This window comes from Fukomys damarensis, unplaced genomic scaffold (genome assembly GCF_012274545.1).
Source record: "Fukomys damarensis isolate Sample0158 unplaced genomic scaffold, DMR_v1.0_HiC HiC_scaffold_33, whole genome shotgun sequence".
Lineage (NCBI taxonomy): Eukaryota > Metazoa > Chordata > Mammalia > Rodentia > Bathyergidae > Fukomys > Fukomys damarensis.
In genome coordinates this window covers 32,943,508-32,959,318 of record NW_022900945.1, presented here as the reverse complement: position 1 = coordinate 32,959,318, position 15,811 = coordinate 32,943,508, and the positions used below count along the sequence as shown (strand labels likewise).

Below are 15,811 nucleotides of genomic sequence, written 5' to 3'. Positions count from 1 at the left end.
TTGTTGGTACATTTTAGGGATACAGTACAGTTACATTCATTGTTGGGATCTTGTACCTTTACATGACAGGTCTTGGTTCTCATTTTTTCCCCTTACTCCTGCCCTCCCTTCACCCCCTCCTCCCCTCCCCATCTACAAACACTTTATTTCCATCTTTTCATTCTCTCACATTTTTTTCTTTTCCCCTTTTACCCTTCCCCTACCCATCCCACCTTCCCTACACCTTTAGCTCCTTTCTTCACATTTCTAAATGTCAGTAATTGTTTTCTTTTTTTAACCAATCCATTTTTTAATTCTTAAATTCTTGGCATTACAGAATGAAACTGAAATGTATTACCATTCTGCTCTTACATTTTTATTGACACACAGAAATAAAATCCTTGAGCCCAAAACCCAAAGCAAACTAAAAACAGTGAAAGGTGTAAAACTAAATATGGATCACAGTGACAACAGATGGACAGAGAATGTGATTTTTAGATTCTTAGCGGATAAGGTGTAGAAACTGAACACTTACAAATTATTTAAAACCTGGAATTACTGACCAGAAATTACACAGTTGGATCATGGGAAAACAGCCGAAGAGGGTTATGAGTGAACCTGCACTGTTCTAGCTGCACCCCTTGCCCTGGCATTGATTCGATTTTGGGCCAGACTAATGCTGGAAGCCAAGCCCGTAATAGTAATCTGCCCACCAGAAGAGCCTTCACCTGGGTTGACAGTTTTCTGTGCTTTTGAGATTTATTTCTATTCGTCCATGTTCAAGTTTACTGACTTCTCTGTTATTTCCCCTCTACTGTCAAACCTGTACAGATAATTTTTTCATTTCTAAAATTTCCTTTTTCTCTGTAACATCTTCTTTACTCTTGAGATTTTTTTTCCCCAAGAGTGTTCACTCTACTTAAAACATGGTTATAATGGTGCTTTGAAATGTTTTTCTGAAATTACAAATATTTGTGTCATCTTTTGGTTTATCTTTTCACTTGTGAGTTGCTTAGATTTCCCTGCTTCTTTGTTCAGTAAGTTTGGATTTTATTTTGGATATTTTAATATTGTGAGACTTTAGATCTTGATTAAATCCTAAAGAAGATGTGATTGTTTTTGTCAGCAGAAAATTAGTCTTACAGGTTCACATTTCAAATTTGGATTTGCCTTCTGTAGACTGATTCCTGTGTCGGTTCAGTTGTCAAAGGTTGCCACGCCATTTGGCTCTGTCCTGAATGTGTGCATCCTGTGACCTGAGCAGTGGTGTACCCCATAGCTCAATTCGGAAAGACTTTGGTATGCCAAATAGAGGTGGCCTTAACCACTTACTAATCCAATTATTTAAATACAGGATGACTAAAAAATTGCATATTTTTCATTAATTCTTATCAGAATATAACAGGAAATATAAAAACTCAGATTTATTCAATACAAGAATTGACTGGTTGAAATGACACCTACCTAAGCGATGCTCAGGACAGTTAATACATAAACAGACACACTGCCAGAGAGATGCTCGGGGTAAACTGTTAAGTGGTTAAGACTTTTAATTTGGTTTTGGTCTTGGGGAATAAACCTACAGCCTCCTGTGTGTTAAACATGCACAGTACCACTGAGTTACCCCCCTAGCCTGGAGCCTAAGAATAGGCAACTAACTTTAATAGGCAATTTTTCGTGAGATCCTTTCTCTCTGTGACTTCCGCAGAATTTTCTGGATCCCCATGGTTTTTGTGCTTGTCTGTCTAGAAAGCACAAACCTAAATTCCATTTCTCTGTCATGCAGTTCCTGAGATGTGTTTGTGTTTGGTGCCATGCAATGAGACGATAAAGGGAAAAAAGGCACTGAGGATTTATGATAGCACCTTTGGTCAAAGAGTAGGATTCTCCTCCTTCAGAGTTTTAGTTGTCTTCCTGGCCACTGCTCATGTCTTAATTACCTCTGTTTCTTCTACTTCCATAGAATTATCTGTGGGCTGAACCAGGAGAACGGAAAAAGAAAAAGGAGATTTTTGTCACACTTTGTGACCCTTAGGAATTCCCTTTTTAATATCTCAGAACAGAAAGAGGAATCTACCTCGATAGTAATATTGTATTCTGGCTTTCTTCTGATTAATACTTCATTATGTCCTTTGATATGCTACACAAGTATCATTTTCCATATGCATTGTTCTGGAGGTTCTTTAACATGTAAGCATAGTTTTTATTAGTTTAGGAAATTTTGGTCATTATTTCCTTTTTGTTTTTAATTTATTTTTTTAGACAGGGTCTTGCTGTGCAGTCCAGGCTGGCCTTAAACTCACTGTGTAGCACCAGCTGGCCTCAAACTCCTGGCAGTCATCCTCCCAAGTGCTGGAATTTACATGCCCAGCTCAGTTATTTCTTGACTCTTTTTTTCTCCTGTTATCATTCTGTTTGGTACTCCAGATATACATGGTTGATCATGTAATATTATCCCATTGAGACTACACATTTATTTAGCTCATTATTACTTGCTTAATTTTATATGGATTCTAACATTGTGTCCTAAAGTTTACCAATCTTTTCTTTGGCTGTGTCTAATATGCTCTTAATCTATCCAGCGGAAAGATTCTTTTAAATTACCAGCATTACTAACACATTATACAGATTGATAAGATTCACTGATTTTTTTTCCATAGATGCATATAGTGTGCCTAGATCATATTCACCACTCTTCTGCTCTCCCTCTTATTCCTTCCTACCACCCTTTCCAGTCACTAGTAATAATCACTCTTCTACTCCAAAGTTACTTTTGGGTTTCTGTGTGTGTGTGTGTGTGTGTGTGTGTGTGTGTGTGTGTGTCTATGTCTCTGTGTGTGTGCGCATGCGCGCACATGAGAGAGAACATGTAATGCTTGCTTTTCTGTGACTAGCCTATTTCACATAACATCTATCCATTTTTTGTAAAGGACAGTATTTTATTCTTTATGACTTAACATGGCACTATACAACATACTGTGTGTGTCCATTCTGTGCCTTAGTTATTATGAATTCTGCTGTAATAAACATGGACATACAAGTATCTCTTTTGTGTGAGGGCTTCATTTGCTTTCGATATACCTGAGAGTGGACTAGCTGGATGATATGATAGATCCATTTTTAATTTTTTGAAAACCTTTATACTGTTTTCCAGTGACTATACTAATTTACATTCCCACCAACAGTATATAAAGGTTCCTTTTCACTCTATCCTTGCTAATGTTTGTTGTTGTTGTTTTAGATGTCCATTCTGACTGAAGTGAGATGATATTTCATTGTAGTTTTGGTTTGTATTTCTCTGGAGCAAATGATATTGAGCATTTTTCATATATTGATATTTGTATTTTGTTTCTTTTTGGCATTTGTATTTCTTTTGATATGTGTCTATTCAGATCATTAGCACATTTTTAATTGGATCACTTGGTTTTTTTATCGTTAGATTTTTGAAGTTCTTTATATATTCTAGCTGTTAACCTTCTGTCAGATAAATAGCTGGCAAATATTTTTCCCATTCTATAGGTTGTCTATTCACCTTGTTGAATGTTCCTTTTGATGTGGCGCAGCTTTTTAGTGTGCTGTGATCTCCTAATCAATTAGTACTTTTTTCTCTATGCTTTTGGAGTCCCACCAAAAAATTGTTGTTGATACCAGTATCTTGAAGTGTTTCTCCTATATTTTCCTTTACTAGTTTCACAATTTCAAATCTTACTTTAAGGTCTTTGATTGGTTTTAAGCTGCCTTTGGTAAAAGGTGGGGTTCTTTCATTCTATTCTGTGTGGACATCCAGTATTCTAGCACCATTTGTTGAAGAGAGTATGTTTTCTCCATTATGTGTTTTTGGAACCTTTGTTCAGAATTGGATGGGCTGTAGATGATTGTATTTATTTCTGGGTGCTCTGTTCTATTTTGTTGGTCTGTGCATCTGTTTTTGTGCCAGTACCATGATGCGTTTGTTACTGAAGCTCTGTAGTATGTCTTGAAATCAGGTATTGTGATACTTCTTGCTTGCTTTACTTGCTCAAGATTGCTTTGGCTATTCAGGGTTTTTTGTACTTTCATGTAAATTTGACGACTTTCTTCTGATTTTTTTTTTTTTTTTATGGACATTGCATTGACTTTGGGCAGATGCACATTTTAACTATATTCTTCCAATATATGGACACAGGAGCTCATTCTGCCCTTTATTGCCATCTCTAGTTCCTTCAGGGTTTTATTATTTTCACTATAGAGGTCGTTCACTTCCTTAGTTGTTTATTCTTAAGTGTTTTCTTCCTGTGTATGTGTTTGCTATGAATGGATTTTTCTTTCTCAGCAAATTTGTTGTTAGTATATAGAAAAGCTACAGATTTTTATGTGTTGATTTTGCATCCTGCTATACTTTCCTAAATTCATTTTTCAGTTCTTAGAGTGTTTTAGTGGCATCTTTAGGTTTATCTGTGTATAGGGTCACATCATCTGCACACAGGAACAATTTGATTCTACCTTTCTTTCCTATTTGTATGCTTTTACTCTGGCTGCAATTTCTAATACTATTTTGAATTAGAGTAGTAAGGCTGGGCATTCTTATTTGGTTCCTGATTGTAGTGGAAATGCTTTCATTTTTTTTCTTATTCAATAAAATGTTGGCTATAAGTTTATCATACTTGCCTTTTATTATGTTGCATTGTGATCTTTTATACCTGATTTGTTGAGGGCTTTTATCATGAAGGGGTATTGAGTTTCTCTTTGTGGTAATATATTTGATTTGTATATGTTGAACTGACCTTGTATCCCTGGAATGAAACCAGCTTCATCATGGAATGTAACCTTTTTGATGTGCTGTTGAATTCAATTTGCCAGTATTTGCTTTTATATGGTGCTACTTACTTTCATTAGTACATGTTTGTAGTACATAATATTTACATTCCACGTGTGGAGCTGGTACATACACACAACACATTTTAATTCCTTCTTTCGTCCCTTTTCCCTCCCCTTTCTCCTTCCATGTCTTGACCCCCTTCCTATTTGAGAAAAATCTTATGTACTTCCTCTTCTCTGTCCTTTTTTTTATTCATTATTTATAATTTGCATTTCTCGAATAAGAGAAACCATGCAGTATACAAGCTTGTGTGTCTGATTTATTTCACTTAACATTATGGTCTCAATGTACATCCATTTTTCCTACAGATCGCTCAAGTTTATTTATGGCAAAGTAGTACTGCATTGTATGCAAATGCTACATTTTCTTTACTCATCTGTTGATGGACATATTAGCTGCTTCTAAGATTTAGCTGTTATGAATTGTACTATTATAAACATAGGTATGCATGTATCACTGTATCAGGTTAACGATGGCTTTCACTCATGCAAGAAGTACCTAGAAAGGGAATGGCTGAGTCAAATGGAATTTCTTGTTTAAATTTTTTGAGGAATTTCCGTAATGATTTCCATAGAAACTCTAGAAGAAAATCAACAAAATGATAGGTCTGTACTTTTCCATAACCCTGTATGTAAATGGTCTTAATTCTCCAATTAAAAGATGCAGACTGGGTAAGTGGATTAAAACACAAAGTCCAACAATAATTTTACAGTGTAAATCAAGAATGTTCCCCAAAAGGCTCATGATGTTCAGAGGTGGGGCTTTGTTTATTTCTTCCTCCTGTTTATCTTTGTAGTTTGATCTTTTATATTTCTTTTTGTGTATTTACTCTTCTAGTGAGATCTCTACTTTTACATGCAGTCATGATAGTAGTTGTCATTCTTCGTCTGGAGAGAGAGCCTCCCCAAGTAATTTTTGTAGGGCTATTCTGGTGGTCATTAATTCCTTCAGTTTTTGCTAGGTGTTTTTTTTGTTTGTTTTTTTTGCTTTGTGTAGTCCTGGGGATTGAGGTAAGGGCCTTGAACAATTTACCAAATACTCTGCCACTGAGCTACATTACTAGTCCTTCTCTCTTTCTTGTTCTTGAGACAAGTTCTTCCTAAGTTGTCCAGATTGGCCTTGGTCTCCTGTGTAGCTCATATTATAGATGCACTACATCAACTTCTTGGAAGGTCTTTATTTTTCCTTAAATTGTGAATAGTACCATAGGTGGGTAATCTTTGTTGGCAATTACTTTTTTTCAGGACATGAACTCTGTCAGTCTATTTCTCTTGGACTGTAGTGTTTCTGCTGAGAAATTTGCTCTTTGAGGGAGGTGCCCTTAAATGTGACTTGGCACTTTCCTCTGGCAGATTTCAGAATGCTTTCTTTGTCTTGTGTTTTTGACAACTAGACTATACTGTCTCACAGTGAGGATCTTTTCTCTCTGGGGTTCTGTATGCCCTCCTGTACCAGGATGTCCATGTCTTTCCCAGTGGTAAAGTTTTCTGCTATTATTTCATTGAATAGGTTTTCTGTGCCTTAAAATTTATCTCTTCCCTTATAGATATGCCAATAATGAGAATGTTTGATTGTTTAGTGGTGTTTCAAGTGTCTTGAATGCACTTTTAATTCTTTTTCTTTTTTTTTTTCCTTTCTGTCTGCATGATATTCTAAATTACTTGTGTATGAGCTTCAACATTCTTCTGTCTAATCTAGTCTTTTGTTTAGGCTCTCAACTGAATTTTTTATTTAATTTTGTGGGATCTCCATTTAATATTTGTTTGGTTCTTTTTCAGGTTTCCTCTTTACTAAATTTCTCATATGCTGAATTGTCTTTCTCATTGTATGTGTGTGTGTGTGTGTGTGTGTGTGTTTGTAAAGGTCTCACTATGTAGTTCATGCTGGCCTTAAGCTTACTGGAGCCCCGGATGGCCTTGGATTTTGGATGATTCTTCCTGCCTCAGCCTTCCAGGTGTTGGAATCACCCATCTCTCTTCCTAATCCATTTAACTGTTTGTTTATATTCACTTGTTTCTAATGGAGTTTTTAAAAAACAACAATATGACACACACCTGTAATCTCAGCACTCGGGAGGCTGAGGCAGGAGGATTGCTGTGAGTTCAAGACCAGCCTGGGCTACTTAGTGAGTTCCAGGTCAGTCTCAACTACATAGTGAGACCCTGTCTCAAAAAAACAAAAAAAAAACAACAAATACTTTATATTCTTTTGAATACTTAGTCATTTCATCTACTTTTCTGTGTAATTTGTAACCAAGTAGTTATAATCTTTTAAGGAGGCATTTTTATTCTTTTTTCCATATTTCTTGTGTTCCTAAGCTGAAATTTGTGCATCTCGTAGAGTGAGAGTCTCAACCATTACACTGTAGTGTAATCTCTATAGCTTCGTTGGCTATGATCTGTGAGTTTAGGTACAGTGACTACTGTTTTGGAGTCAAGAGACCCACTGTTTCTGCAACTCATGAGTGTGGAGACCTGGTCAGTTCAGGCAGGAGTAGTTACACGGCATAACTGGCTTGGTGCACCCTGTGTGACTGTACCATGGGAGCGGCGGCCCCTATTTGGTGATCATGGTTTCTCAGGCTCTGTGGACGTCGGCTTGTTATGTAACAGTCTGTGGTACTCTGCTCGAGCAGCGTTCTGTCAGTAGACACTGGTGCAGGCTCAGGTGCTTCCCATTGAGAGGTGGTGGCAGAAATCACAACCCCCATCTGTGGTGCTCACACACAACCTTGCCGCACTGTGTGATCAGAGAAGGTGCGAGAGTAACTTATGGTGGGACCCACACAGTTGGAGTGGCAGCAGGAACTGTAGTGTTCCTCTCTGCTGCTACTGTTGGTCCCCTCCCCCATTCTTTCAGGGGTGTGTGGGTGTGTTTTGTTTTTTGCCATTGCTGGGGATTGAACCCAGGCCCTCTCTGCATGCTAGGCAAGTGCTGTAACCCTCAGAGTTTCTCCTACCTCCAAAGGACACCAACCCAGGAGCTGTTAGGAACATTAAAGATCCCATCTATCACAACCACCCCTGTGGGATTTTACTCTGTGCAGGAGACCAGCAGTGACTCAAGAACCCCTGGTGGATTTCCAGAGCTCAATCTCTGCAGTTTTCGTGTCAGAACTTGGCCTGCAGCCTCTCTGATCACTGCTCTCCTGAGTTGAATACTCTGCACCTGCTATCAGGAAAGCACCTCCAGTTAGAAGCCTGGGCCATTGCAGAGGTCATTATTTCTCTCAGACATCACAATCCTGTATTCTTCTGTGATTTGAGAATTTTTTATTTTGTTCAACTTTCTAATTTTTGGCGGCCACAAACTCTATGATTTATTCATATTGTCTACCGCTTTTTAATCCCATTATTGAATCTTTTTCTTTACATTAGAATTGACTTGTTCCACTTTAAACAATCCTGTTTTTATGAAATGCTATTATGTTAAATATAGATTGATATGGAAGATCTGATACCTTTACATTACTGAATGCCAATACCCCAAGTACATTTTTTCCTAATTTATAATTTTATTTAAACTAGTATGTTTATTCTTCGTTCTGAGTTTTTACCCAAAAAAGATATACAGTTTTGTGTTTCTTTTTTATGGAAGTAGTCATTTTTCCTTCTTTTATGTATTACTAAGGTGGTGTACTGTTTGTAGATTTCATAATATAGGACCTGGCCTTATCTTCCTGGTATAAAACTCAATCAAAAAACATTATAACTTTAAACTGTACCAAGGTGTGGTGGTACTTGCCTGTAATCTCAGTACTCAGGAGGCAGGAGGCTGAGGCAGGAGGATCACTATAAGTTTAAGTGCAACCTGAACTACATAGTAAGACCCTATTTCAATAAATAAACTCATGCTACTTTAAATTTTTGTATAGATTCCTGATTTTTTGACTATTTCAAAATTCAAAGCACTCATTTAGAAACATTAAGTATAAAACTTTGAAAGTTCTTAAAAGGGAAATTTTTAGAATGCATTAAGTAAAAGCATTATTGTGATACTTGGTGACTTTTAACACTGTCACACTTACTTCAGTGTATTAATGTTTGTGGTTTTAAATTTTTATGTTTGCAGTCCATAATGATTACATTCACTGTGGGGAGCTGGTATGTGTACATAACACATCTTAGCTCTTTTTATGTCTCCTTCCCTTCTCCCTTTGGCTTCCCTCACTGGTTACAAGATCATTGTGTCTTATTCATGTTGCTTTTATCACAGGAACTTTTGTCATAAGGAGAAATAGAACTTCTGTTAACTCAGTAGGATGTTTATGCAGTAAGTATAGGTAAAATCTGTATTTTTCCAGTCTAGATTTATCAAAAAGAACAAAAAACGTAGCCACCCATCGCAGTTACAGAACTATTGTGAAAAATGAAGTTCTCACTAATTTCATGAGATGTTTTCCGTCTTTACAGGTTCAGTTTAACTTACAGTTTACAAAACCGAGTACATCACTAGGAGATACTCACTCAGGGGCAGCTGTTGGTGTTCCATGCTCCACTGACAAGGAAAAGTGAGTACTTACTGACATAGTTTACTGCTAGTAGTTTTGTAAGAATTTTTATCCGTCCTTTTTGTGTACAGTTTGGTATTTATAGAGCCTCAGTGTCTTTTGTACTGTTGTGTAGTACTGTAATTTTTGCTGATTTTACTGTACCATACAGTACTGTAGTTTTATGTTCTGGTACACACAGTACTGCATGTAAGAGAATGCAAATAAAAGCAAAGTCATCAAGTTGGAGATTCCTTGACCATTTTTTTGTTCTGAATATTGTGATGTACATACTATATACAGTTCCTCATTTAGCAACCAATTCAATTAATGACCTAGTCGGGAAATGGAATTCTGTCATTAAACTATGAGTGTCTGTTCTTAACTCATTGTATGTACCATGAGCCATCTTGTTAGCAGAAAATGACAGTCATATTCGCAGTGCCTAAATCATCTGATAATAAAATAGGGTTGTTCAGTAATTTAAATTTTTGTTTAGAAATGGTTTGTTCCTTTGTTCTCAGCTAACAAAAAGTACGGTTATCAAAAACTAAAGAAAGAGTAAGTTTTAATTGAAAAAAAAACACCTATTCACTCATCTATTTTTCTGAACATTGGGGACTTACTTAATTTTGAGTGTATGATACTGTTTGGCAAGATCCTTTAATGTCTTTCTGCAAATAACTGTTAGCACTTGTATAGATCTAGAAAGAAGGCATGCATGGTAGAAAGGGGTAAAATACAGAAATACCCTTTTTTTTTTTTTGAAATTTTACATTGTACCGATCTTACCAAAATTGTCTATTAATGTGATAAATATCATGTATTAATATGATACATGACAATGACCACTTTGAGTCACTAAAGTTTTGAAGAGCTTTTGGTCAAAGTAAAAAAATCTTGTTTAAGTATAGGATGAAACAGAATTAAGTAAATAATGATACTCCCAAGCCATATATGTATTTTTATCGTCTTTTTTTTTTTTTTTTTTTTTTTTTTTTTTTTTTTTTTTTTTTTGGTTTTTTTGAGACAGGGTCTCACTATGTAGTTGAGACTGACCTGGAACTCACCATGTAGCCCAGGCTGGGCTCAAACTCATAGCGTTCCTCCTGCCTCAGCCTCCCAAGTGCTGGGATTATAGGCATGCGCCACCAGGCCCGGCTCTTTATCATGCCTTATGTGCTGTCTAAAACTTGGAAAAATTTTGTTTCTCCCAGACTCCTTATTCCACGTATTTTATATTTTTTATTGTGGGGAATAGTTTGGTTATGTACAAATTATATTTGCTTAGGAAATCAGTGAAGCATGTGATCTGAACTAGGTTAACCTATATATGTTAGTCTACTATTTTCTTCAGTCCTGAGGATCAAACCCACCGAGCCACATTGCCAGTCCGGTTCGCTTATGTGGAGTACGGGTTCAGTACCCCTTACCTGAGATGTTTTCAGATTTCAGGAATTTTTGAACATACAAGATGAGGTATTTTAGAGATGAAACCTAAGTCTACACATTAAATTCATCTGTTTCATACATAGGTTGAAAATAATTGTATATAGTATTTTTAGTGTATTCATGTTTTGACTATGGTGTGGAATTTTCTACTTGTAGTTATGTTCGTGCTAGAGTCTTAGATTTTGGAGCATTTTTGACTCTTGGATTAGGGGCATCCAACTTACATGTTAGTGTGTGTACTGTGTAAGCCTTCAAAAGTAATTCAAAGAGAAAATCAGACGTTAAAAGAATAAGTAATTACTATTTTTCTTTCAAGTGGAGAAAATTTAGGGCTGGAATCCAAATACCTGAAGAAAAGAGAAGATAGTATTCCTTTACGTGGTCTCAGCCAGAATCTATTTAGTAATGCAGGTGAGAAGACATTTCTGGACTGGATTTTACACAGCATGGTTTCATTAAATAATGACATAAGTAACAATAATCATTTTGTTTTGTCCTCATTTGCAGACCATCAAAAAGATGGCACTTTAGGAGCACTGCAGACTTCTTCCAAACCCACAGTGCTCCCTTCCACATCTTCAGCCTACTTCCCTGGACAGTTGTCAAGCAGTTAATTCCAGCACCATTTTATACATTTATTGGCATTTTACAAACTCAGGTGGTTTAAAACTGTTAACAGAAGTCCAATCCTAAGCAGGCAAGTTTCAGATTTTACTTTTTGTCAGGTTGTTTGGATCATTTACAACTCTGATTACTGTACAGGAACACATTTGTACTTGGGGATTGGTAGAGTCCGAGTAAGTGATTATTTTGGGGTCTTGTTGATAAAAATAATAGTAATATGAATTTCATTAAACTGAGTGTATCGATCCTTATAAAGGATATTCTAATCATATTTTAAATCTGAGTAAACTCAAATCTGCTCAGAAAATAGAAACCAAAGAATGCTAATAGCTCATTTACCAGTTTCACTGGTAAAATGTTTTAAAGTTGCCACCTGAGAATTATGAATGAAAATGATTATCTCTATTTTTTGATCTTTATATTAAAGGGAAAAGTCCTAGCCATACTTTATGTAACAAATGAGTTAAACTTCCATAGCAAGTAAGTATGAGTATGTTCCTTGAAACATTTAAATTAGCTGTGGAGTCTATTAAATATATTTGTACAAATAATTTAGACACTATTTATATGACTAGATTAAGTATAAAGTGCTTTAGTCACTGGAGCTCAAGTTCAGTCATCAAATTTTTCTTCAATTTGTAACTGTTTTGCAGTTAATTTTGTATCCATGGAATTGTTTTAAAAAATTGGAATCACAGTTTTAGTGTAAGAGCATTATGAGTATTCATTGTAGTTATTTTTATATCAGAACCTGGACTCATTTTAATGTTTACTTAATAAAGTAGGCAAAAGAACTATTTCTTCTCTTCCCTCTTACTAAATGTTTTAATTAAGTTTCTTGGGACAAAATTTTAAAATTCATCCAGAATCATAGGGCCCCATTTTTATTTTCTTATTGACAACCACTCTATGTAGAATAGCATTATCTTTGAGTCCTCTAAATCAGTTTTTATCTGCAAGGTGCTAATGCCTATTTGATAGTTTACAAATTATTTTCAGATACTTTACATAGATGAGGAGAAAGACATGTCAAGATGATACACCAACATTACTTGGTTTATGTTAAGACAGAATCTTTGCTGGGTTTTTTTTTTTTTTTTTTTTTTTTTAAGATGTCTTGAGTCCTACTTTGAAAACTGCTGGCAATTGCCAGCTATCTTAAAATACAGATCTAATCAGAAAATTCATTAACTTAGTGACTTTTCTCTTAAATATACTATCTTAATAAGAACAGGTATAACAACATGAAAGCACATTCTGGGAAGTCGGCAACATGGGAATATGCTTTGCTGTAAATACTCTATATTATGTATATATAAACACTGACAGGGTTTTGATGGATATGTAACATACTTCTAGCTTTAAAAGTCATAGATACCTCTCCATATACCACATAGAAAACTGAATATTAAGAAGTTGTTCTGATGTCACCCTGCTAGAAATTTTTTGTATTATGTATATAGACTTTAGCCTACCTCTTAAAATTTTAATTGAAGTTGTTTTCTTTCCAGTGTATAATTGTACATGTGTTAATAATCAGAATGTTGCCTTTAATGTTATTTCTATAAACTTTTGTTAATAAAGTTATTAAAATTACATTGAATATGACATGAAAAAAATCTTACACTAAATTTCCACTTTTTTCTGTAAGGGTATTTTATAGTGACGAAATGGATTTGAACAGAGATGCTTTGTTACTTAGAAACAATTATGATAATAAAGCTAAAACAGGCCCTAATAGGGATTCACAGATCAAGACTTTTTTATAAAAATCATTAAAATATTTAATTTTATTAACAATATTTACATTTTTATGACCTTATTTAACCAGTGAGTGTTGCAAGTTTAAAAAGCATTAGGCAATAACCACACACAAGATGAAAACAGTGTAAACTATACAATAAACTTTATGTACATTTTTTACAAAGTAACACTTTTTTTTAAATAATATAACTGGACACAAAAATATACACTTTAGAGAAATTCACATCAGTAATTGTATAAAGCTCTCCTAGGGTCCTGAAAATTTAGGATAAACATTAGCTCTGTAAATAAAGTGTTACTGTGACAGTCCTGAAAGGCCACTATATATATTTATCTACATATAGATATCCCATTGATATTTTCAAGGCTACCAGCTTTACTAATATAATTTTTAGATTATGTATTCAAGTGTTGAGGTTCTGATGATTACGCAAACAAAAAGACAGTGGTATACAGTAGTGACTCGGAAACAAATTTGAGCCTGCATTTATTTACAGGCTCTCACCATCCTAATTTAAACTCTAAATGGCTGATATTTTCTCACTTCAAAAACAGATTTGTAAAATAAAATTACTGCAAACAAGCTTGAAGCATGATTCAGATTTAGTACAATTTTCTTAATTTTTTTTTAATGCAAACAATTCATTTACCATTTATTTTAGTGCATCTGCATTAAGGCTTTGAATTATTTAACCCAAGATTTTACAATATTAAAAATCGGACTCGGGATTTTACAATGTTAAAAATGAACAGGTCCACAATCCTAATACCTATTCAGTCTCACTGAGAGCATAGAGTTAAAGCTCAACACCATAAGGAAATGGTAGCAGAGAAATATATGCTAATATCTAGGAAGTTACATATACAGTTTTTAATTAAAGGATGTGTAATAAAACAGTTTAGTGGCAAGAAACTGGTGCTAATAAACAAAAGGTTTCTTTTCAAAAGAAACTGTAATATCTTTGGAAAACTGTCCGGTTCTTTCTTTAGTTCCCACGGAGTTCACGCAAATACATTTCTTGAGATAATCTTAAAGTACCTGCAGATGGGAATGGAGTGTACATCCAGAACTACAAGTGAAAACTAAGACCTGGGTGCTGACAGAAACATCTTCCTGATTTCAGTCATCACACATTTGTATCCTGGAGTAAAGGTTCTTTGGCCTCTCCCGGCGCTTGTGTACCATGTGGATGGCTGTGACTGCCACAGTGCTTTCTCCAACTGCTGGACCGTAAGCTTAAATTGGTATGTTCCGGAATAAACAAGGCGACAAGCAGAGCCAGCAGTACCGAGCAGGCTCCAAAAAGGAAGGGAGGCCCGGGGATGATGGAATTCTGAGAAAGAAAAAATAATTAGGGTTTTCGCACAAATAACTTGTTCATCAGAACAAACTGCTTATCTTTCAGTAAGAACTGATCATTGTGAATTACCATCCTATGATTTTATTAAAGCCATAGTTATAAAAAGAATTCCCTTCTCAGGAGAAAAGGGATATTTACTGTCATTGTAAAATTCTGGAAATAAGGATTCATAAAACAATCAAAAAAACTAAAAATAAGGCTGGGTATTTAGTTTACACCACCTGCCTCGCAAGGTCAAGGACGTGAGTTCGATGCCCAGTACCAAAAAGAACCAAAAAACTAAAACGAGAGCTGCCATTTGATCCAGCTATACTACATTCCTTCTATACCTGAAGGAATTAAAGTCAGCATACCATATGGACACCTGTATACTGACATTTACTATGGCACAATTCACAGTAGCCAAGACATGGCACCAGCCTAGGTGCCTACCAACAGGCAAGTGAATAAAGATGTGGTATATACACAAGGAGTATCGCTCAGCTATAAAAAACAGAATGTCATTTGCAAGATAATGGATGCAACTGGAGGTCGTCATATTAAGTGAAATACACTAGAAAAGTGTTAATATAATTTTCTTCCTATTATGTGGAATCTAAAAAATGACATGAAAGTAGAGACTATTATTAGACAAAGAGGAAGAGAATAGGGGGAATGGATATGATAAAAACATGAATCATGGAAATTTGGTTTGTAAAATTAATAGACCAGGGATTTGGCTCAATCATTTCGCCTCCTGCCCGTAGGCACAAGGGCCCAAGTTTGATCCCTGGTAGCAAAAAAATAAAAAATGAAAAATAAACCCTAATAATAAAAATACCAAGAACTTTAAAATTAGCAAAGAAGCCTATACAGAAATGCCACGTCATTACTTTTAACACAAAATCTGAAAACAGGTTCTAAATGCCTTAAAAATGCCTTAATTTGATAGCCCTAAAGGAAAGCAGTAGTAATTCCAGTAGTAAACTCAATTACCATTTCCTCTGATTTAAAATGGAAATTGCATTCCTGCAGCATGTAAAATCAATAGTTTTTTATACACCAATAGTCAATGAGCCAAGATATCAAGAAAACAATTCCATTCACAATAGCTTCAAATTAGGGGTCAATCTAAAAAAGGTGAAAGACAACCTGTACAATAAAAATTACAGGACAGTGAAGAAAGAAACTGAAGATGATAGAAACACCTCCCATGTTTGTGGATCAGCACAATTAATGTTTAAATAGCCATGGATTACCAAAAGTGATATACAGATTCAATGCAGTCTCTATCAAAATACCATT

At 35.3% G+C, this 15,811-nt stretch overlaps 2 protein-coding genes across 2 annotated transcripts in view; one reads left to right on the top strand and one right to left on the bottom strand.

The window, feature by feature from the left end:
- Nucleotides 1–12,937, top strand: part of Sass6 (SAS-6 centriolar assembly protein) — a 42,153-nt gene extending 29,216 nt beyond the window's left edge. Inside the window, exons 15-17 of the mRNA XM_010639069.3 lie at nucleotides 9,250–9,347; nucleotides 11,095–11,189; nucleotides 11,286–12,937. Coding sequence (XP_010637371.1) covers nucleotides 9,250–9,347; nucleotides 11,095–11,189; nucleotides 11,286–11,392 — 300 coding nt within the window. The 3' untranslated portion in view covers nucleotides 11,393–12,937. The remainder of the gene's footprint in view (nucleotides 1–9,249; nucleotides 9,348–11,094; nucleotides 11,190–11,285) is intronic.
- Nucleotides 12,938–13,235: 298 nt separating this feature from the next.
- Nucleotides 13,236–15,811, bottom strand: part of Mfsd14a (major facilitator superfamily domain containing 14A) — a 51,412-nt gene continuing 48,836 nt past the window's right edge. The window contains exon 12 of the mRNA XM_010639060.2: nucleotides 13,236–14,500. Coding sequence (XP_010637362.1) covers nucleotides 14,294–14,500 — 207 coding nt within the window. The 3' untranslated portion in view covers nucleotides 13,236–14,293. The remainder of the gene's footprint in view (nucleotides 14,501–15,811) is intronic.